We start from the raw sequence: 24,350 nt of genomic DNA, 5'->3' as shown, positions 1-24,350 counted from the left end.
TAACTAAAATCGTCTATATGCTTTAAGTAAGAAAATATTTCTCAATTTCTGAATATTACCATTGGTCATAGTCTGACAGACTTGATAAATTGTATTGCCAATTCATTACCCTGCAGCCAAGTGCCAGGTATGATTCCTGAGAGCTGCAGGAAAGACTCACAAATAGGAACCCAGCAGCATAACTGCAAGAGAAATAATTTACCTGTCAGCCTGGAGAAGCTTCATGCAGAGCACAGCAGCATCTTTCTATGCTGATGCAGAGCACATTTTCTGTGTCTTGTACAGAAGGAACATGCACAAATGTGGTTATTTATAGCTTCTCCACCTACACTCAGCTTTGAAATTTTGTCTAAAAGAAGTTCAGCATTTAAAGAATACAACAAGGTTTTTAACTTGAAGATATGTTTCTCCTTTTCTTGAGTTCCTTAAAAAAACAATAATCTGGGAACATTAGTAACAATCCAGGCATTAAGGAAGAAACATTAGTTCTTCATTTGTCTGTCTATTGTTCTCTTACTTGGAATGTTTTTAGAGAGGCAGTTGCCAAATTTTATGAAGTAAAATATTTAATCGAGAAAATGAAAGATAAGTGGGTACGTTTGATGAATGTGAACTTTACCAAAGGAAAGCAATGTGAAGTTGAAGGAAGTTCCTTCTCAGGGTAAGAGAGGCATGTGGTGTATATTCCCACTCCCTTTTGGGGAGCTCACATCCCAGATGATGGCATTTAGTGAAGGGGCAGGCTAGGGCTGCGTGCCCTCAGGCTATGCCCAGAGGAAAGGGATGAGTCTTGCTCTCAAAATGCCCAGCCTACACCCAGCCAGCTCTGCCAGAGCCCAGAACTGAACGTGCTGTTTCCAAGAGAGACATAGCTAAATCCTACATTTTGCTAATTACTAGAACTGGGACCAATTCTTTTCTTTACAAGAAGGTGGATGAGACCTGAATACATTGTATTCTCACTCTTCTCCAAGCTCCTATCAGTTTCAAATCATCATGATGCTTTTATAGATGTGAAGAACTGTACAAGTACATAGGAGCCATCTGCAGAAAGCAGACACAAGGTTGTTTTTGCCATATAAGCCTGTGGAAAGGCAAAGAGTTCAGCTGGAGCAGCTCTATGGGAGCAGTGTGTCCCTCACCATCTCATCAGTGGAGCGGCCGTGCTGGCCATGGAGGGTGGCATATCTGAGATAATCAGATTGGAATTCTCAGATGAGTAATTGTGACTGTTGCCCAGGTCTGTAGGTCTACAGTAATGTGAAAGTTCTTGGAGATGGATGGGGAATGAGAGAAATGCTGCAACAAGTCCCCATGAACTTCTGAGCCTCCGCTAGAGAACTTGTGAACATCTCATAGATGTGCAGTCCATTGCTATGGGAGATATTTAGGATGCCTTCACTTAGTCATCCTGTTAAGTCTGCAGGCCTTTCATAACCAGCTTGCATATTTTTGCAACAGAAACTTCTAAGAAGGGGGTTGCTGGGGGAGTTGTTATTCTGTAGTGTTTTCCACTGCAGAAGCTGTTGATGAGCAAGGATCCTGCTGCAGAGACTTGTCTTCTCTGGATAAACTCCTACAGACCCGTTTCCAGATGGGCTTGTAGGATATCTGGGGGTGCTGGAAGCAGTGAGAAGTGTGAATAAGACTATATGCATGTATTTTTGCAAATCTAGGACTTGCTGACAGTCCTCTGGACTCACATGTCTCAGTAGCTGTATGGTTTACTCAGATGTGTCCAGCAGTGTCAGCTGTGCTTTGTGAGGCCGCCCCCACTGCCAAGAACAGAACATTGATGTTCTGTTTTGACAAACTAGTGGAGCTTTAAACTACAAAGGTTAGATTTTTGTTGTTCAAATGAAAAATTGTGCAGAGGTGAAAGTTTCACATAATGTCCAGGAAGCTCATAAAAACACCTACAATCTGACTTCATAGGGACTTCTTTTTTTGGTTGAATTTAGACAAGGGAATAAAGGAAATTTTAAAAAAATGTTTTAATTGGCTCTGCATTTAATTCCCCTCATTAATTTAGTTGCAATATACAGCAAAATACTGATAGGTCTGTAAGGTTGTTTTTCCCTCCAAGGGTAAATGGGACTGTATGTTTTTTCTTTTCAAAAGACCTCTTTAATTATGTCGTGGTATTTGGAATAGCTACAATTAGAGAGCAAAAGCAGGGAATGATTAAAAACTCCTACTTAATAGCAGCTGTATTAGTTCTCTGGCTTTTGAAAGAGACCCAGGCACAGTTGAGTCCACACATACAACATGGAAAAGTTGTGCTGAAAAGGAAAGGCAAAATGGTGGTCAAAATTTTTTAACTGACTTTAGGGAACGTTGTCTGTTGTACTGTTTTAAGAGATCTCTTTCTTGAGAAAGGATTGATGAAGTATCAAAGTTCATCCTTCTTGTCCAGTATTCAGACTATTGTAATGAGTGTAGCTCTTTTCACTCAATTCCACCTTAAAACAAACAAAAACCCAAAAAACCCCTCTGAAACCTCAGGCTGCTTGTCTGATGATAGTGGGCAACACCATGTCTTAAGACAGTTTGAAATTAGTGACTCTTTTTACTTAGAGTCTGAGCTGAATTAAATACAGAAGAACTTGCTAGGCTGGCTATATTATTTTCTGAAGATGAATTAGTCATTGCTGCATGGGCAGATCAAGCTATGGTATTTCAGGATTTATAGGTATACATTCAGCAATTAGGCATTGTACCTGAGTGGTTTTGGAGCAGCTTGCATCTGATTTTAAAGCCTTACCTTTCAATGCATTGCCTGTTCCCTTTTGTACAGCTGCCACCACATTGCTTGTTATTTATAATATTTCAGTATGTTCCTTCAGTGTAAAAGGTTCCTAGAATCCCCAACCAAATTTGGAACCACATAGAGGCTGCAAAAACTTAAAGTGGAAGGCAGCTTCCACTTTCTCTGTCAGTCGTGCTTCTTTCAACTGCCAATGTAATTAATGTGATTTTAGAAAAGTGAATGGAGGCAGGGACATTGAGTAATTTGCTCAACTGCCATGCTGGGCATTGAACCAAATCACTCCAATTCCAGTCTACTTTTGATGTGAAATCCTTGTTGCTTTCTACTTTTTTTCTTGAAACTCTTCCATGATTTGACATACTTGACCAAAGGCAGTGGGCAGAGAAAGGCCCTGTTCCCTCCTAGAGCTGCACCAGCAGGGCTCTACCTGGCCATGGGGACTGCTTCAACCTGTGCACTGCAACCTATGAACTACACATGTTCACACATTGCTATATGGAAAATAGAACATGGGTTTGACATGTGTGTCCAGAGGCTCAGATCCTGCTGGATGCACAATTAGTTCCTGCCTCTTAACTTGACACATGTGGGGTCTTTGATCCATGTTTGCTGAAGGCAGTTGAAATTTCACTGTGGCTTTTGGTGGGAACAAGATCTGAGTTTTAGAGTCAGATATAGATGCCTCTGGAAATAAAAATAATTTTGTGGAAGCCAAAGTTGATGGTTCTGGTTTAAACATGAGGTGTGATCCCCATCTTTAAAAGGTTTTGTAACAATATTTTATTGTGCCACCAACATAAATTTATAATGAAGAAGTGAAAAAGGGAGTCTTTATTAGGAAACAGAAACCACAGATGAGAATGGCTGAGTTCTGAGTTTTGTTTTGGGTTCTATTATAAACTATTAATAATAGCAGGAAAAGCTAGAGGATAAGTTCCTTTGTATTTCAGTGTATTTTCTCAGCTAGACCTTTACTTGACATTACTCTGCTGTGACAGGGCCAGGGATAATAGGGAAAAGGAATCTATTTTCAGCAATGATTTGGAACACAAAAAGAAACTGATTTAAATCAGACTGTGTCTGCGTTTTATTCATTACAGAGGATTAGTATTTCTTAAGTCTCCTTGAGTTGTTGTGGGTTAGGGGGGATTTTTCATTTTGTTTTTCTTCTGATTCTCAGTGTTTGTTCTGCCTTCCCTGGTGCTGTTGCTGACACCAAGTTCTCCTGGAGGGCCTGGTAGCAGGCCAGGGGTTGGGCTGGCCATGCCATCCTGCACAGAACAGGATTATCCACTAGATGGAATTCCAGTGGATAGAAGTTGGCAATCCCACACTGGCTGCTGCCTCTCCTCACAGTCAGTGGTCTCCCTGTCAAATGTGCCAAGTATCTCTTAAAGGCACTTTTTCCTCCCAATAAAGGAGTGGTTTGTGGGTGACCTGAGAGCACATCTTTTTTTGAGCTGTGTTGCTCATAAATGCATATATGATGTGTAGCTTCTAGTTCTACTAGAAGAAAATGAAGTATCAAGAGATTCTGTCTTGTATTTGCAAAATCTGGTACATCCAGAAAGTATTACTAACTAGGCTTGTACAATTTTGAAGGGCTTTGATAGAAAAGATTGGATTTTGTTGCTGCGCAGTGGAACAAAACATTTGTAATAAGCTTTGGATGTAAAGTATGATCTGAAACATGAACCTTTGAAATGCATTTCTTGGTTACAAAAAGCAGGCTTGGCAAAGGCAGAGCTTCTGGAATAGGAGTTTCAGACATGCAGGGCCTTCAACCTACTGAGTATTCATAACAGCAGCTGCAGGAAAGTAAAGATAAGGTTTCATTCTTGTGAGTTTTGAAGTGCCTTATGAATTCCTAGTATCTCACCAGAATTTAGTTAGCTCATAGTGCCTCAAGAGCAAGCAAGAAAGCGCTCATAGTGGCAGCTTGATACTGCCTGGCTTTCTTTCACCACACAATTTTAGAGGCTTTGTCCATGTGTTTAAAGTTAGGCAATGCTTATGCACCTATATGAAATGGGGCCTCATTTAAAGCTGAATAAATTAGGTGGAATTGCTCTGGAATTTATACAACTCTGTTATCAAAGAGTTAAACTAACCCCTTTGAGTTATACCAGGTTTGTACTGTTTTGAGTCAAGATCTGACTCTCAACTGCTTGAAGTGTAAAATGGTATAATTTATTTTCAGTTTTCAGAATAACCTCGTTTTAAGAGTCACTATGGCAACAACAGTGGTAACAGGGTAACAAAGATTATTGATTCCCTTGGCACTTCAGTGGGTCACCCACTCAGGAGCAGTGGGGCTGTTGGACATGGCCTGGGCCAAATGCAGAAGTCGGGGTGTTCTGTCACCGCTGGTACCACGCACTGTGTCGGAGTCACCAGCTCACACCTCTCATCTCTTCCTGTTGCACAGGACAGGGCTCAGGAACTGCTGAGTTTGGGCATCCCTCAGTGTTCAGGCTGCCTGGGACAGTGTGGAGCCACCAGCCCTGGAGGTATTCAAAAGACAGGCAGAATCTTAGGGACCTGGTTTAGTGGTGGGCTTGGCAGTGCTGGATTGGAGTCAAGGATCTTCAAGTTCTTTTCCAACTTTAATGATACTTTGATTATTACCAAAGTCATCCTTATTTCATCTTCATTCATTTCTGCTAAAAGAAATACAGTTTAAAAGATGTGAAAATCTAGAAGTTTTTCAACTAACTTCAAGGACAGATATAGTTCCTTAAAGTAATGGATTTACTATTCCTTTGACATTTTGTGTTCACGTAAAATGGGTGCAGATCAAGAGGATTGCTGGGAAAGAATCGGTTCCCAAGGAGATTTTGATTTAAATTGGATAAAGTTATGAGATGTTTCTTAATTTTCACATTTTCTGATTAGGAAATATACCTACAGAAGGAGACTTCATTTTCAAAGTGCTGCCTTGAAATGTCTGTTTTCCCTTTTAAAATAGAGCCCAGTTGATTTTATTTTATTATTTAAAAATTAAATTAACTTTTTGAAAGTTTTTAAAAGGCTTGACCTTAACTTCACTAATGTAATCATCTTGCCAGATTCCCATCATACAAATTAGCCTAGAGGAAGAGCAATTATCATCCCAGAACTTTGCTAAATTATTGCCTGATTGCTTCTTCAACCTTTTCCCTCTCAAACCATTCTTCCATCCCTTTCTTCCCATGTTTTCCTAGGGTATCCCATACAAACTATCAGCATTCCCTGCCAGTGGACTCTCAAGTGTGTTTTTCCCTGATCTTGGCTGGGCAGGATTTGCTTTCCCAGTTTAGTTGTGCTGTAGGTAGAGTTTGATCCTCAGCAAAAAAGAGTGTGGAAAGGGCTCTGGAAGTGGCTCTCTTCAAATACCTCCTCAGATGAAACCCATCTGAATTGCCACTATTATGATTTTAACAGTTACACAGATCATTCTACAGGGACAGTTAGGGCTATTCTTCCTCCAGGTAGCATTTTGAATCTTGTGCTTAGCCAGCCATATAATGACTGTAATAGCTGGCACAGTCAGCCTGCTGTAGCTGTACTGAGTTTTATTTCATTTTCTCCATGACCTGGGTTTGCTGCTTATTTTGTTGGGTGTGTAATTGTGCCCTTGAGGAGATAAGGAGACAGGACATGCGCATGGTAATAGAAAATAATGTTTCCATCAATGTTGATCTTAAACTAGTGAAATAAAAATAATTTTAAAAAAGGAGATACTAACATGTTATAGCTACCCCAGTGAACAGAAACAGCTTTTAACAGAATAGAATAGTTATTTTCATTCCAAAGGACTCATGAGTTACAGTCCTTTCCTAGCTAGAATAAAATACAGCTTGGCAATAAAGCACAATTAGGAAATCTGAAGATTTAATTTAGAAAACACTCCTAACTGCAGTTTTAATGGCATCTTCAAGCTTCTTAAGAGATAATTAAATTATTTCAACTAAGTCACTGTAACTTTAATGTCTACCTGTATCTCAGGATGTTAATTTTTGGCAGTAGAGTAAATTACACAGTCTGTGCTCTCAATTAAAATGTTAAATGTTTATCTTGAATTATTACACAGTTATTCCAGTTCTAAAGACTTTTCCTTTCTTCAGGGTAAGGGAGAGTTTCTCCAAATATGCTGACACATACATGTTTACAATTCTGGTGATTTCAGCTTTGACTGGGACCTTTCAGAGTTCTTCCTGCATTTGCCACAGACTGACTGCTTAATATTTCTCATTGTTTGCACGGCAGATTAAGTGCTTTGTGTCCTCACAGATTTTTATTTATGCTGTTACTTTATTCACTCTGTTATTCCATATCTCAGCTTTTTAAAGAGCCAGCTTTCTTGTCTTTTATGATGGAAACAAAAATGTGATATTTCTCTATGCATGCAGATTGTTGTGAGTTTATTAGGTCCAAGTGCATTATATACAAAAAAACTATATTATCTTTATTAGCATCTCAGTAAATGCTGAGGATTCTTTTGTTAATTAGGCCTATCAGGTTATCAGAGCCTCATAACAACATAACAACATCTGGTCTTTTGCCAATTTCCTGGGACAACTCAGGAATGAGTTTCACACTGAGATGTGAAATCAGCTGTTGCTGTCTTGCAGTTTACACAAGCTCATCAGAGGAGAGTACTTCTTGTAAAAGATTCCAGATTTCTGATTCCCTTTCCCCAAAAGTCATCTATGTGAAAGTAAATATTTAATATCTGCCAGACTCCAATAACTAAGCTAGACCTCAAAATAAATTGAATAACAAAAATTCAATAAACCTAATTTAGCAGTAGCATCCATGAGCATTTATCTTCTCTCCAGTTAGAATGGATTTTGACAGAGCTGCTTGTGCTCACCCATAGCAAGCACAAGACAGTCCTCTGCAGCTGTTCCATCCTCTCCCTCACAGGGTTTCTCTGTGCTGCTGAGGCAGGAGAGATAACTGGATGTTCTTCTTTTCTGGCAGGTCCTGGACTGGATTGAAAACCACGGAGAAGCTTTTCTGAGCAAACACACCGGAGTGGGGAAGTCTCTACACAGAGCACGAGCACTGCAGAAGAGACATGATGATTTTGAAGAGGTAGCACAGGTAAGAGTCTGAACCAGACACCTCTGCTGGCTTGATTTTTGTTGCTCCTTTTGCATATTCAGAAAAAGCTGTCACTGTTTTGGTGATACACACTTCTGCTGCTCTCTTCAATGGTTTGGAGCTGCCCAGGGTCCTGTCTCCAAGGTCTGGAAGTCAGCATGCACACTGCAGGACTTACAATCAGATAATCATCACACTGGGTCATGAAAGGTCTCAAAGGCCATGAGAAATCACAAACAGCTTACAGGAGAGTAGCACTTTCTGTTGGGACATAGAGGAGAATGGTTATGAGTGAGAGTGGTGGAAAAATCAATCCTAACTCCTAGGTGGAGACTGAGGGCCTTAAGCATAAGGTGGGGAGCAGCTGTCAATTAGCAGAGGAAACACCAGAGTTTGCAGTAAGGACAAGTACCCTTCCCATCCTACAGTGCATTATGTGGCAGGGATTTTTGGTTTGGACTGAGGCAATCATTACAGGTAGAAATTATTATTTTAATTTAACTCATAGAACACTGGAAGCAAGATTTTTCCAGGAATTTGATATGAAGCTAAAATCTTACAACTGTTCCTCAAAGTGGAATCATAGTAGATGACATCCTGTCCTTATTTATAGAATTTAACAGAAAGAGGACCTTTTTTAAGTTCTTCCATGGATTCAGTAGATTTTTTTCCCCTCTAAGTATCCATGGTCAGAAATTGCCCAGTCTCAGCTCTGACTGTCAGATTATGTTACACCATTTTGGGGTAGATTTGAAACACCTACTACCTGTAACTGATAATCTGTAAAGGTACTTCTCCTTTGGATATTCTGGATAAATTCCTGATGATCCATGTAAAGCAGAATGTATAAAATGCTTTGTCCCCCTGATACACACAGGACAGGTTATTGCTCAAATGTTTCAATGTGGCATAAGATAAAAATTTACTAGAATTTAGTTTTGGTTTTCTGCAAAACATTTCCCATGTGCTGGCCTAGTTTAGTTTAAGATATTTCCAGTAACAGGGACATACCTCTTTCACTGTTTCCTCAGGGAAATATTTCACTGCCTGATGGCAGCTACTGACGAGATTTTTTTTCTCCTCTCTCTTATATTGCAATTATATTTCTCTCAATCTCTTTCTCTATTATTATTATTCCCTTGTTTTTATCCCTGTAGTCTTATTTATCTCCCTTAAGGGGATAAATCCCAGGAAATGGGATGAATTAACAATCCTGAAATATCTGTAGAATGTTGTCATGTTTTCTCCTATGTGCCTCTCAACCATGTTCAACATATTTAATTCTGCTAATATTATTCTTATTCACCAATCCTTTGAAAATCTTTTCCTATCTATGTTGTTGGAAATTTAAATTACCAACATCCTTCTTTTTATTAGATGTTCAGCTCTTGATGGAACATCCCACTGCTTGGCTTGCTAATGAATTTCAATGTTACCATTAAGCTGTGATGGGAAATCCTTACATACCTTTCACAAATCTCACAGCTTGAAAGCAGCAGTTCTGCACTGGTGTGTTTCTAAAATTTCATGGAACCACCTGTGCAATTAGGATTTCTGGTAATAGGCTTGAATTTCTAAAAAACTTAGATTTCTGCAAATTTGTTAAAATGGATTTTAGGATGGAGGTTGCAAAGCATGGTTCTGCAAGGCCTCATCCAAAAGCACAAATTAGTGTTAGTTTTCATCCTAAAATCAATATTAGGGTTCTTCCCAGAGTGAGTGCTCAAGTCTGCTGTTATTGGATGCTATACTGGGCTAGAAAATTAGGATCATATAATATACAGGAGCTGAAACAAGGTTATTTCATGTCTTTTGTGTCATTACTATTTTCTAAATCCCCCTCCTCTGATACATTGTCTTCGTGATTCCCATTTCATCTCACATTTTCTGGATCATAGTTAGTATGTTTTTCTACCTCCTCCCTGAGTACTTCTTAACTAGAGATGTAGGAAACAAATTAAGAACAGGTGAGAAGAGACAGAAAAATTACAGAGTCCTGACAATGGAGGTGAAATAAAGCCATGTAACTGTCTGCACATGGAATCAGCAGCAGCTCGTTAAGGCTTGCTGCATGGGCTGATGGAACTGGGAGATCCATCCCCTCATCAGGGCTGGGGAACCGTACAGTGTGCACTTGGCACCTGTAGGTGCTAGGGTAAGTCAGAATATAATTACTTTGCTGAAGAGTTTTCTAACCTCCCTGTTAGGCCTCCTTCTCTACCACTTCAGCACATCTCTCTGAGCATAATTTCAGACACATTTCCTTTCACTTCCCAAGGCCAAATTCAGAGCAAATCAATCTTGTTCACTGGGTGACCACATGTGCTCAAGTGAAGGTGGGTGTTTTAAAGGAAGGAAGGAAGGAAGGAAGGAAAGAAAATGTTTCATTTCTGAGGTTATAGAACCTCTTGGGTTCTTCTGAATCAGACTCATTTACAGCTGATGGGTAGAATCACTGAGCAGCTCATTGCTCTGCCTGGACTGTTGTGAACATGAAGTTTATGGTGCATCCTAATTACAAATAATTGACACAAGTTGAACCTGGTCCCTTCCCAACAGCTTTGACAGAAACACTTTGCTCTGGTGCATTCACATGAAGATATCATTGCTAATTTATGAGGCCTGTCTGCAGTGTGACACAGGAATGTGGTGCTGGCAAATGGACATGGGGACACACAGTGAGGGGAAGTGAAAGGAGTCTCAGGCTTTATCTGAGCTCAAGGACTTAAGAATATAATGCTCTTTGCTTTGGACAGAGTAATAGTGAGGGTAAGAGGAGAGTCCATAAATTTATCACACCTGGAATTCTCTTGCAGAAGCTTCTAGTGGGGTTGATTTTACAGCTGGGAATAAATCTCCTCTCTACTTGGATTATGACCAATTTTTATTTTTCCTAAATCCCTTCTTGATGCTTAACACTTTACAGTTGGTTGGAAATTAATCCTAAATTTAAATATTTGTTATTTTTCTCAAGCTAGCAAACATCTTTCCCATAGCTAGGGTGAATAACTGGCAGGACTTTTTCCCAATATAACCATGTAATAAAGCAGATATGCCACCACCCCAAAAAGCTGTTGAGTTTACCTATTCCCCTCATCAGGATGTTAATTACTAGCTTTAATAGTAAGAAAAATAGTTATGATTGTTTTCCTTAAAAAAAAAAAAAAATATATATATATATATATATAAAGTGTTCTCCTGACACACTTGGTGAGCTTGACAATATAAGCAATAGTATTTCCTATTGGCAGTTCTCTGATAAAAGTGCTTATCCTGCCATACAGTATAAATTTATTCTTAAAAATCCACTTTCTTTGGCTCTGACATATTTGTTCTTATCTCTTGCTGTTTCAGGAGGGCATTTGCAAAGGTCAGATTAGAAGCAATTTTCAGGAGTCTTCTTGACATTTTTAGCAGGGGGCAAAACATTCCTAATTTTGCCTTACTGTGTGTAAACCAGAGTGTTGTGTCTGGCATTGCAGTGCTGAGAAATGCTGTGATTGACTGACCTGCCATGGCACTAGATTGAGAGGTGGAACATGCTCCCTCTATGTCTGATTAGGAACTGCAGATTGATAAATCTGGATGTAATGATTCAATCAGGCATGGCCCAAATAGATCACATTCCTGCATACAGCTGTGCTCAGAAAATGTCAGTGATTTTACAGCACTGTGTTGCGGGCAATAGGAAATGTAATTTGGGGTCTCTTTCTCTCATAACTGCTGTTTAGACAAAGCTCTGGCAATTTTTCTGACTGTATTTATACTACATGGAATGCACAGATGGCAAATGTTTGAATTTGGATTAAAAAGCCTGAGCTCCTGGGAGGGAGGTTGTTATCTTGTGCATACCTGCCACTGTTTCTCAGTCAGTGCTGGTTCTGTTTGCAGGCTGCCTCTGTGAAAGTGCCAGCCTGGGCACAGCACAGTGCCTGCCATGCACTGAGGTTTCGTAGCCAGGCATTATCAAGACATCACCAAAGGAATATGGCTCTGGATGTAGCTACAGTGTTCCAGTGACGGCCTCCTTGCTTGGCTGGAATTATTGTTTGCAAATCAGATAACTGTAGTCCAGCCAGTTACAGTCACAAATCAAAAGATAATTTCCTTTTAGGCTCTATAACTTTTCCTTATTCAGTGCTTATATCCTGAGAACAGCATGCCTTCCAGCTGGAAAAGTCTCCCAACATTTCAGCACTATCTAGCTGACCTGCACGTGTTGGAAGCGTTTATCCTGTTCCTGGTATCCTTTTCCTCTCTTCTGGCAGTCCCAGCAATCAGAGGTTCAGGTGCCTTCTGAGCATCCTCCCCCGCTCACACAGAGAGCCTTGCTGCCTTTGTGCTGCTCAGAATTAGGAAATGTCATGGGAAGCTGCTCTGACAATCCCTGCCTTTCTGCTGCCACAGGTCTGAGTGGTTTTGTGAACAGTCTGAAAGGAGCATTTCTGTAGCCTCTCTGCCTTTAGGAGCTTTTCCCTCGGAGGTGCAGCTGGGATTTCCTGTGGCTCGGGTTTATCCCCGTTTCGGCCGGGAGCCAGTGCGGATCTCCACCTGCAGATGGCACTCGCAATGCGCTGCAGAGCCTGGAGCCTAATGGCAAACAGAGCCGCTGTTTCTCATCCCCGCTAACCAAACACTGTCTCGCAGTGAAATGAAACAGAAGTGGAAGCTGGCTCACTCCCCGTCCCATGGTGTTCTCCCACCCCTGCCAAAACCCACGATGTTCAAGGTCACCAGAAAAACAACTCCCCTAATATTTTTTTGTTGTTGTTTTTAATGCGAAGCTGGGCGGTCAATGGTTTAAGTCAAGGTGATGCTTGTCATCTGTGTTTGTGGGATAAACTGCTCTCAAATCTTTGGAGCTGTTCTCAAGGCTCTTGGGCCACATTAAGTTCACAGCTACAACTGGGTTTGCATTTAGTACCTCTGTGTGTGTGTTTGCATGCAATAGTTGGTGTGTTTTTCATGGTAATCCAAAGGCCTTGATGTTTACAAGGTGAAATATCACAACAAAGCACATGTTCTGAACAGCCTTGGCTCAAAATGTGTGGGGTTGTCCCTTCTTATCAAACACAGCAAGAAGGTTGACTGGAGGCTGAGTGTGGCCATCAGAGTTCATGGGGTTTGTCCAGTGCAGCAGCTCTTGGTTCAGGCCTTGTGTCTAGCACAGATTTGAGGTAGGTACAAGGCTGGATCCTCTATTCCTGACTTTGAAAGCTTTATGGAATCCATTTTGCCAAGGCATAAATGCAGTGCAGCAGAACTCTTGAATTATTGCAAAGAAAAGAGCCAGACAAAATGCGAGAAAAATGCTGGACTTTGCACTCAGGCATTTGGGAAGCCATTCAGTGTTCCTGTTCTTGGGTGTCTGTGCTTGCCTTCCTCCAAGACAGCTTTGGAAGATGATGATGAAACACCTGAACACTGGCTTTGTACCATCATAGTTAACCTTTGTGTACATGCACAGCTCCTTTAAGATTCAGTTCTTCCTTTTATTCATCTCAGGGAGGTAAATGTATTTTCTACAAGTGAAGGCTTTTGGCAGAGACCTTGAAAGCCAAAGGCCTGAATCAGCTATAAGAAATCAAAGCTCTGATGATGTTCTTCATCTAACAAGCAATTTGTTCTCCAATATTTCTTCCTCCACTGTGCTCTTCCTAAAATACTGGAAGTTCAAAGTTTTTGAAAAGCCCTTGCAGATAAAGAGAATTTTAGGTGCAAATATGTTGAAAAAATAGTTACGTTGTTTGTCATGTGAAATATCCAGTGGATCCAGTAAGAAATTTTGCAGGTAAAAATAGTATTCTGTGACCTCTCAGTCCCACATAGTTTTACTTAAACTGCTTTAAAACTATGTGTGGTAATGGAATAGTCAGGCCAAAGCTGAATTGCAAACAGCTACTTGTTTGGCCTTCAGGATAAAAACCTAGTGCTTTCCCATACAAATTCCAGCTCTGTTGGATGTCGTTGTTCTAAAGTTTGGCATGAAGTTCAGTACTGATGTAAAACAGCTAGGAATAAATTAAGAGTCCATGTTGATAATGAGCACTTCGGAAGCATTGTCCTAGGGTGGGTTTTTTAATTTTTATTTTGTTTCAATTTTTACGATTTTATAACCTATCTGGGTGACTAAAATCCTATGAAGGATGAAATATTAAGCCAAAAGAGGGAGAAGCAGACAATTAAACCTGGTGAGAAATATGCTCAAAGTTGGCAATAATAACTGTACTTTCAGTAGTACCAAATCTTTTTTAAAATAACAAAAGCATGAGACAGGCAACAAAAAATCAGTCCTACTCTTATTTTCATCATCCTTTACATGGCCATTAACAAGTTCTGAAGCTATTATCTGCATTTTCCTGTTAACTAATTTATGTAAATGTATTCACTTCTAGACAAAGAGGAAAAAATGCCCACTGGCAGCAGATTACACAGGCCTTTGTACCGTGGTGCAGGAGCTCCAGAACTCTTGGTTTCTCCTCCTGGCTGCATCTGGCAGGCACAGACAGCAGAGAGCAGTGGAACTGCCAATACAAGGGCTATCTGTGGAGGTTACCAAGGCCCTGCTGGATCCAGAAGCTCCTAACAGCATCTCCAGGGGCTGGATAGTTTATCATGGGAGCCGTGGTACCACTGAGCATGAAGCCTCTGGGTGACTCAGGACTGATCTGCAGTGCAAGAGCAGAACTGAAATGGGTCTGCACAGCCCGGGCCAGGAGCCAGAAGGGCTGGGAGGGGGTGGGCAGATTGCCTGGGTCAGATGTGAGGCTGTGGGGACTGGACTGCCCCACCTAAGTCAGAAGCAGGGCGTGTGAGATGTGTTTTCCCTGAGGAGGTGTGAAGGAAGGACTCCTCAGAGCACATGTGGATCTGAGTCCCATGGAGACTCCGGTAGCAGCAGCCTGGCAAATCTTGTGGAAGAAATGGAGTTGAATTGGTGGCCAGTGGTACTCCATGATCTATTGGTAGTGGGGAATCTCTTTTTAGACAGGCTCTATAATGGCACAGAGATCTTCCTGGCAGTTCTGTGATGGGCTGTACCTATTATGCCATGTCTTTGAGTTTGCATTTCAGTGTATTTCTCCTCCAGCTCAAGGCAATTTTCTTTCCTATTTCTTCTCTTCCAAAATCACTTGACAGCTGGATCTTTTCATTAAACCTCCTGCAGCATGATTCACAATCTAAATGCTCCCTATAAAATCTTAAGTCTTGGCAGCAAAGTGCATTTTTTTACAATTGCCAGGAGCTAGCTTCCTATCACTGGTTTATTTGGGTAGGTTTATTTTTGTGTCTTTAAAATATCATCCCTTAAATCCCTGTAAATGCATAATGCTGTTCCCATGGCAGAAAGGGAGACAATGAAGCTATTTAAGAAATAGATATTTTTAATTCTGGAGGTTCTGGAAAACAGAATTTCTATTGTGTGGTGAATTCTGAAATTTTTGAATTAATTTCTTTTTGAATCAGAAGACAGGCAATGTTTCCAAAGAAGATAAATCTTGGGATTTGTTTTTTTAAGGCTCAGAAGTTCTTAAAGAGAACACTGGAAAACTATAGCACTGATATGCTATACTTATATAAAACAAGTGCCAAAAATATATTCAATATGGTACTGATGTATCAACTGAATAAACATAGAGCTGAAACAAAAGGTATTTATCTCTGACAATTTTGGTGAAATATACCCAGTCAAAAAAACCACTGCTGTTCTGACTGACCTGTCTGTGTTGATGAAAACCATCATCATCTAAAGGCTTTTAAAACTTTCTGGTCATTTTTCTCTGTGCTCTTCTTATTGGCAGGTCAGTGGGTTATCAAACTGTACCTGATCGATTCCAGAAGATTAATTGCAGCAATGTCCAAGTCTCATTTGTAATGATGGTGGACTGGTACTCTTCAATTTCTTGTAGCTATTGATAATGGGAAGGCTCAGGGGGACAGGAGTGACACTGTGAATTGTATCAGCATTTTTACTTCGTGATTCTGTTCTAGTGCAGTAGAAGGAGCTGCCCCAGGCTGTGCTGCTGCCTCTGGGCCAGCCAGTGATGGCTTTAGGAGAATGGCACAAGTGGTTATGACATTGCTGCCAATCACAAATATGCTGCTTTGCAGGCACTGGTAAAGAGGAAATTTGATATAGATTAATCCAATAATGGGGATTTGTATGCAGTAACAGAGCAAAACAATTTTCAAGGACAGATTTTAAGTATTTGTTATTATTGTGCAAATTTTCAGGAAATAGACTAAGTTCCATTGATCACTCTGCTGCACCAGATTTAGAACACAATCACACTTCCAATTTCACATATATTGTTTATAATTAACTTGTTCTGAAGAGTGGGGACTCCATTCTGGTGGCTCTACACTTCAGAGAAGCTGCTTGGCAGTGTGATTGTGCCTCTCTTATTTCCCTATCATGGATCCATAATTGTCCAGATGAAGGATGTTCTCTTAGTCCCTCATCAGGTGTTTGAATTGTCTAAAAACTAGACCTGCCTGATGAGACTATTGCAGAGGTTTTATACTGATTACATATAGATTGAAAGTATTCAACCATCTTTTTATTGTATATAAACCTATTTTTAAAATTTACTTTCCTGTGGCAGTGTTCAGGTCTCAATTTCCCATGTATAAAGATAGAGCAACCTCAGTGGATTTGCAGAGTACTTTTGGAATTACATGTGTGAATAGGGACAAAAAAATCCTAATGTGCATATAAATAATTCACTTGTTGATTCAGTGCTTGTAACCCAGCCATTAATATTGCCCTCCATAGCTGTGGTCTGTGAGGTCTGGTTTTGCATAACCAAATCCCAAGGAAGCACTGCTTTGTGTCACTGTAGAAAAGACTTCTGGTGTGAGGCATTCAGGCATCTTTGTTTAGTGTCTGTTCAGAGCACCACCACATGCAGAAACAGAGCTCTCTCCTGCTTTCCTGAGCTGGGGAGAAATTCTGTGGTTGACATGAGAAAAGCAGGGAGAATAAGCCTTCTCCTGCCTTTACATTTGAAATGAATCTTGTTTGGAGAGAAAGAAATTGCAGAATTTGCAAGAAGTCAGGAACTGAGACAAGAGGTGTCTCTGACTTGTCAGTGAGCATGTGCACACGTGTTAGTTTAGCATGACTGCCTGTTTTAGTATGCAGCTGATAGAATGGAAACCACTGTGTGCTCCAGAACAATAGCACTGGCTCCCGTTAATATACAACTCTCATTTTTATCAGGCTGTTTTTTCCAATTCATGAGATTTTGTCAGTGCTAATTTTTTTTCTGTGCAGCATAGGTGAGTCTTTGTGACATTGGTGAGATCCCCAGCTTTGCAGCAAGCAGAGAGCTGAGCCTGCTGTTGCGTCCACTGGAGTAATGTCAAGGCTCAGTTCAGAAGTGCACAGTGTAAAAGGGTGGCTGTGACTCCTCAGGACCAGGGGATGGGATGTGCAGCCTTGGTGTTGAATGTGTCAGCTGCAGTGAGTGCACTGGGGGTGCAATGAAGGGTGTTCCTGCTTGGGGAGGAGAGATGGCTGAGAGCACTGGGGTTTGGCTTCTGGCTCCTGGTTATTTTGCCAGTGGCCAAGATTTATGTTGATAAGCAGAGCTTGGATTTGTCAATGCCCACGTATCAAAGTTGAGTGCAGGAAGGACTGCAAACCTGCAGTGCTCCACAGTGGGGAAGGGTCTGGTACCTGAGTCTTATTTTCTGTTTTCTTCTTGGGTTTGTTTTAGGCTTAAAATAAACCTAATTGAAACTTCTTAAAAATCAAAGGTGTCTTTTGGGATTTGTTTCAGGCATAAAATAGACCTTCTTGGGTTTGGTTTAGGCTTAAAATAGACCTAATTGAAACCTCTTAAAAGCCAGAAGTAGGTGTTTGTTCCCATCAAAAAAAAAAGTGGCTCAGATAAATACTACCTAGTCAGGAATGCATTCAGACCATTTGTCCTTTGGGAAAAAAATAACCTTTTCTGACTCAAGGGGGAGAGCTGCTCCTCCCTGCTCCAGGCTCCTTCCCAAAGGATTCACAGCTTTATCTGTGCCTCAGCACAGCCCCTCAGTGCACACTGAGTGCTGGGCTCTGCTCAGGCTTCACTGCTCTGTCGTGCACTGGAAACCAAAGGGGAGAGAAGCAGCCCCAGAGCACGGCCAGGGCTGTGCAGCCACGCTGAAATGCCAGTCATGAGTGTGCTCCCCCTTGGGGTAGGGAATTGGGTCACTAGGTCATTTAACCATTCAAATTTAGGTTTTTTATAGGCACATGTAAATGTGGGACAGGAAAAAAAAAAAAAGAGCACAGAGCAGAATCCGATTTGTGTGCTAACATCAGGATGTGAAAAAGGAGATTATTTTGGGAGGAGAATGCTGGGAGAAATGAGACTTGCTGTTTGGGCCTGCTGGACATGCCTCCAGGGTGGGGTTTGGCAAAGGCACAGCAGGCAGAGAGAGATCAAAAGACAACTCAAAGAGAATTTCTCTGATCTTTGTTTTTGTCTCATGTCATGGCCAGTCTTATCCTTTGGGGGATGATTTGAGATTTTTGAAGGGGATTGGATAGGGAGAAGGAAGGACTCAGCAACACTAAATAAAGAATACACTAGAAAGCTTCAGGATTTTTTAAATAGTAAAGAATATGGCAGATGTTGACTACAGAGGCAGTATTTCATATGCCTGCAATATTCATGGAGATCTACTACTTGCCAGAAGCCAGTATGTTGTATAGCATGAAAATTTCTGGTGGGAACGCCTCTGTACCAGATCTCTCACTGTAAGTCATTATTAAGATATATTTATCTCAGATCATGTGTGGCCCCCTAATAAGAGCCAGAAATAAAACCATGATATCTTTCTAAATCTTTGTTTTGCTTATGGATAAGCTGAACTGAATTTCATTCACAGAGCAGAGCACATTTTTATAGTGCACCCCATATGAGTGCTTACTGGCCAACATGAAAAATGTTAGTTCCTGTCTGGAACTTTTCTGAAGTATAGGAATAAGTCTGGTATAACATAAATAAAAAGGTCTATTACTTCTAGGGTAGTGAAACCTCCTTCCATTTTTTCTCAATATAAGTAGGCAATACTTCCTAGGTGTTACAGGAGATTTTAATATTTTGAAGTTTTAGGGAAGACAAAGCCTTTAGTCCATCCTGCTTTGGTGGCACCTCTGAAGAACTAATTTGATGGGCAAGCCATACAGACAGTTCACATGTCGGGGAAGTAACGGTGGTGAAAAATTGGTTTATAAATCTAATGGGATTCAGAGAATGGTTTCTACTCATTTGAAACAAATTCCAATGTGAAACCATAACAGAGAGATGAATTAATGTTGACAGGGAAGAGATTCTGAATCCAAAGGGACTGTCTTGCTGACCTGCTCCTAAAGATGCTCAGCTAGAACAAGGAGGTGAAGTAAAAAGTTACTTCAATTTTAATTGAAGCTGGCGGAGACTGTTTTATTATTGTAGATAGCAGAGGGGCATTCTCCATGCAGTTATATGAGGTCCAGAGAGTAGGGGGATGGATGTTATCTGAATGGTGGGCAGGTGATGTGTTTCTTGTTGGCAGAGTATGTTGAGAAGCCTCCTTTTGCCAAATGGAAATACCCAAATTGTGAACAGAAGTGTTGGTGTTTTATTCTAATTGTGTGGTTTTTTCTGGCAGGCAATGTATTGAATTGTGAGGTTTATTCTGGAAAGAAATTGATTTTGTTTAAGTGATGTATTTTTAAGTGATTCTTTGCTAGAAGTTAAATTTAACAGGACAAATTGGAGGGACCCAGGAGAACCAAGGGATTTTCTCTGAATCTCAAGGGAGCATAGACAGTGCTAGGACATGGCACCATAAGATTGATGCTCTCACTGAGAGCATTTCCTGCAGCACTCCCACCTGGGCTGGTGCACAGGAGCTGATGCAATGCAGCCTGTCAGGGAGGAAACCAAAGGAGCAGCAGCAAGAATTTAATTAAATCTCTGCATCCTTCCTCAGGTAGCAGCAGTGCACTGACCGTGCTAAATTATGTGGTGTATCTTCCTCTGTATTTTTTCTGCCAGCAATCAGTTTGCTTGTCAGAGGTGGCCTTTCACTTATAGCATAAAAAAAAAAAAAATGCTGCAAATCTGGAGGTCCTGTGATGCATTAGTGGTACACTTACCCTTTTGCAGCAGCCTGTGTTGCATTTTTGTTATATATTGCCAGACAAAAAGAATGATTTTTATGTGATTTATATGCAGCACTGCATTGTGCTCAATGTTCAGCTGTGTATGAATTATTAAGCTGAAAGATCAGGAGAACATGGGTTAAAGTTTTGCCAAATTTTCTTCTCTTAAACATTATCTCATTCTGTGAAAGGTTCCCTGCCATTCCAAATGGGCTTCAGGAAAGGTGTTATAACCTATCTTCACATTAATGGAAATAAGAGCATAGCTGAGCAGGGCAGTGGTTGTGGAAGAAATGGAGAGGAAATGCTTTGTTGTCTTATTTAAAGTAGGTTTTATAAAAATAGAGGCACAGAATTCACATTCTCACAAGTTTATTTCTGCTTTTATTTTCAAGGCAACCATGATGCCAGTTGTAGTTGGTGCTGGGTTTCCCAGTGCTGCTGACAGTCCAAAGCCTTTTATTACTGTTGTTGCAGTGTCTTTGAAATCTCCAAACCATGAGCATGATATTAAACCCAGAATGCCTGGAGTTATTTCAATTCCAGAGGCCAACCAGATTTGATAAAGCTGTCATGGTTGCACTCATGTCTGTAGGGTTCAGGAAAGATGTGATCTGAGCTTTTGGGACAGAAAACAATACCATGCCCTCCTGGATTGCTGCTCACCTTGGAGCTGCTCCATGTTTATTTCTCCACCTGCCTTCCCTTTTGCCCCTATCATAAAGAAGTTTTGGAGCTTTGCTGTGAACCACCTGGGTTTTCTGATGATATTAATCATTTAAGAAGTTTTCAAAAGGAGCTCCATTTCACTCCTGTCAGTCTGCCTTCTTGTGCTCCCTTGTCATTTCCACAAAAGAAAATGCTTTCCTCCTTTTTGCTGAATTTGAAAGGCTCAGTTACCATTCATTCACTTGAGCAGCTCTCAGTTGTACACTCTGCAAATTACTCAGTTATGAAATTAGGCAGTGATAATTCTGTTTTAGTGGTACACTCACTCTGTTGGATAACACCAAGCAGTATGAGTTTGGTTTCATGTTTGGCACCACAACTACTGTTTTGTTGTCTTCATTGTCCTTCTTTCCTTTCTTCTGCTCACTTTCACAGTCCTATTCCTGTACAAGGGTGTTCCCAAGTTAAAGGACCAAGCTATTTCATGTATATTACCAATTGATAGAATACTAGAATAAAACATAGCCAATAATCATCAATTTCAGATATCTTCCCTAATTCTTATAGATTCTTGTAAAGACCATAACATATTGGAACAGCAGTATTTCATAATCTCATTTGAATATTCTGTTTGGATATGCTTTTACCAGAAGACCAGCAAGGTGGCAGAAAACAAAAACTGAAATATCCTTACAAGCACAAAATGTGCCTACATGTAATTTGCTTTCCCAGCTGTCCACCTCTCTTGGTCTCAGGAGGACACTGAAATGGTTGAGAAGTGGAGATCTTTGCCAAACAAACTTTTATTCTTTGTGTACTTGTACTATGTACACACAGACATGCATCTATGTGTCTTTATATACTTATTATTATTGGATGAGATGTGTGATTTTAAATGTAATTTAAAACATTGTTTCACTATATATTTCACTGGCATTTCTTTAAATAATGGTTGTAATCACACTGGAGTTAATTAGCATGATTGGGGAGTGTTTTCTACTTGATGTATGAGTGCACTACTGATTGAGATGAACAATTGGTCAATGAAATACACCATAGCTAACAATTTTTTTTTTAATCTAAAGTAAGCACTGACTATGAAATAGCACAAAGAGGAATTCTTTAAGCTAATGTATTCCCAGCTATTAATTCTAATCTTGCTTATTTATTAGTTTGAAGGTATGAGGTAGCTTTTAATCAATTTGTCTGGCATTTCAGCAGTTGATGTAATGTGTGTCACCCTTTTAAAGTCAATAATAAATTCATCTTGGTTTGTATGTAAACCCTGAGGGAAAATAATAAAGAAAAGTAACAATATACAGAAAAATATCTGGTCCTTCACAATGGTCAGTGAGGATTCTGGGTTATATCCACCTTGTCATTCCTAGGAATATTTCATATCTAATAAATACTGGAAAATGCCATATGTTTATATTTTAAACATATGTGTAAACAATATATTATACACAATATTTTATACAATTCACTGAAATAATGGCATTACTGGAGGTGTAAAGTAGTCATTAGTATCAGCATGATATCAGTGCAAGGAGAACTGGGGTGAAATTATGACAAGGAAAACTAAAGATGAATTGCCACGTTCAAGGAAGAACAGTCTGAAGAGGAAGGTGCTGATGGAAATTTCATTAGCCTGGATATTTTTTAAAAAGGTCTGAAGAAGTTTCCATTCTAGTTTATAGTGGGGAGCAATCTTGTACTGACAGAGTGAGTGGCTGCATTACCTCAGAGAGATATTCTGCCTGTAACTTCTGTATCTGTAATTCCTGGTAAGTCTGGTTTGAATTACAACCACGGAGTACAAGTAAGAATATAAGTCTTGATTTGATTATGTGCAATTCAAATGGAATAAAATCACAACTTACATTAGATCATCATATGCACTTAGCCTTTGCCCTTCTTAAGGGAGGAGGGATTTTGACAAAGATGGATGCTTTGTTAAACCCCAGATTTATTTATCAAAGAAATGTTTCATTGTGGTCACTTATTTTAGCTTTAGAATATCAAGTTACTAAAGATATAATTCTTCACAAAGGCCTGACTGTGAGATCACTTAACCTCAACAAATACTGGAGCTAATTTTAATGAAGTAGCTTGAGCAAAGAATCTGATAGCAGTAACTGAGCTTTATAATTAAGGATAACAATAGTTTATAAGGCTTGACAAGAACTGCAGAATCAGCTCTGTAATTACAGTTTTGCCACACTGAATCGTGCTGTAGTTTTGTTGGGCAGGAATTCTACTTGCTGTCTATGCACAGAACAGGTACCAGTCCTCCAGAGTTCTATTTTTAGCCCTTTGCCGTTTTTCCTCTCCTGTGATCTTGGGGAGATGGTTAGAAGGCTGACCCAGTTCTCCCTGAAGTCAGTAAAATCCTTTTTACTGTTTTCAGTAAGAGATGGATCAGGCTTTGAACTTTGTCTCAAGTTCCCAGCAGGAGTGCTGATACAGACATTTCATCTCTGGTACTGGAGAGTCATGACTCTAAAGAACATAAGGGAGATATCACATCAGAGAAAGCCTAATAAGTCTCCTAAACTTCAGCCTGCAGGCATAATGAGGGATTCACATCACTAGTCTTTAGTCAAGAATATCAGGTCTAAGCTAGTCCTCTTTCACTCTCTAGTTGGTACTTCCTGCCCTCCAGAGATGCCTTCTCTTCCATGCCTTTTTCATGGTAAAACCCAGGTGACAAAGCTCTCTGAATCAGTACAAGGAATCTTTGCCTGGAACTGCCTTGCACAGCCCCAGAACTTGGTCAATGCAGACTAGTGCTACCTCATCCCCCTTATCTCAACATCTGCTTGGGAAGTGAGGTCTGGGGTATGTAGTTTGTGTTTAATGTGATCATGCACCTGATCACCTGCCCTGTTCCACCCTCCATGTTTCTCCTGATGTTTACTACAAACATCTTTCTCTGGCTGGTGGAAATGGCTCACTGCACTTTGGAGAACTTGGAGACAGTTACCATGAAAATCCCTCAAATAAAATAAACAGCTGTAAAAGAGTGTGCAGGGGCAGATTGTTCTGGAAAAAAATTGTCCAGATTAAGGACATGAACTTTACCCTCGACTATCACTAGACACAGCTATTTTCAATGTAATCAGCCTTAAAACATGCAGCAATAAACTACTTACATGTGCAGTTCCTAGCAGTAGATAAAAACTACATGGAATAATTTTCTGTAAATGCACATGGGCCAAAACAAAAATGCTGTGCTAAACTGATTGATACCTTAAAAGTGTGAGGAAGTTCACAAAGAGATAGATAGATAGATAGATAGATAGATAGATAGATAGATAGATAGATAGATAGATAGATAGATAGATAGATAGATAGATATAGATAGATAGATAGATTTTCTTGTGTTTGCAGGTTTCATGATTGAAATAGGTCATTATACAAAGATTGGTCTACAAATATTATTAAGAGATATAAGGTGGAAGTTGGTTTTGTGCATGAAATGATGCAGAAGTGTGGAATGCCAGTCAGCAGTTCACCAAGAATTCACCAAGAATTTCAAGGGTTTGCACATGACAGTTCCCTCATGGGTTAAGACAATATTAAGAAAAATTGCCACACAACCCTAAAACTTCAGAAGGCATAAAATTTTATAACTCATGGAATTTTTTTTCCTGCCAGATCTCAGGACTGGGA

General features: G+C 40.1%; 1 protein-coding gene across 12 annotated transcripts in view; it reads left to right on the top strand.

The window, feature by feature from the left end:
- Positions 1-24,350, top strand: part of KALRN (kalirin RhoGEF kinase) — a 465,384-nt gene that overhangs the window by 242,316 nt on the left and 198,718 nt on the right. For all 12 annotated transcript variants that reach the window (XM_063161744.1, XM_063161745.1, XM_063161743.1 and 9 more), the window contains exon 10: positions 7,736-7,858. In XM_063161744.1, coding sequence (XP_063017814.1) covers positions 7,736-7,858 — 123 coding nt within the window. The remainder of the gene's footprint in view (positions 1-7,735; positions 7,859-24,350) is intronic.

This window comes from Melospiza melodia, chromosome 8 (assembly GCF_035770615.1).
Source record: "Melospiza melodia melodia isolate bMelMel2 chromosome 8, bMelMel2.pri, whole genome shotgun sequence".
NCBI lineage: Eukaryota > Metazoa > Chordata > Aves > Passeriformes > Passerellidae > Melospiza > Melospiza melodia.
The sequence above is the reverse complement of the archived record's forward strand: the minus strand, read 5'-3'. Positions and strand labels throughout refer to the sequence as shown.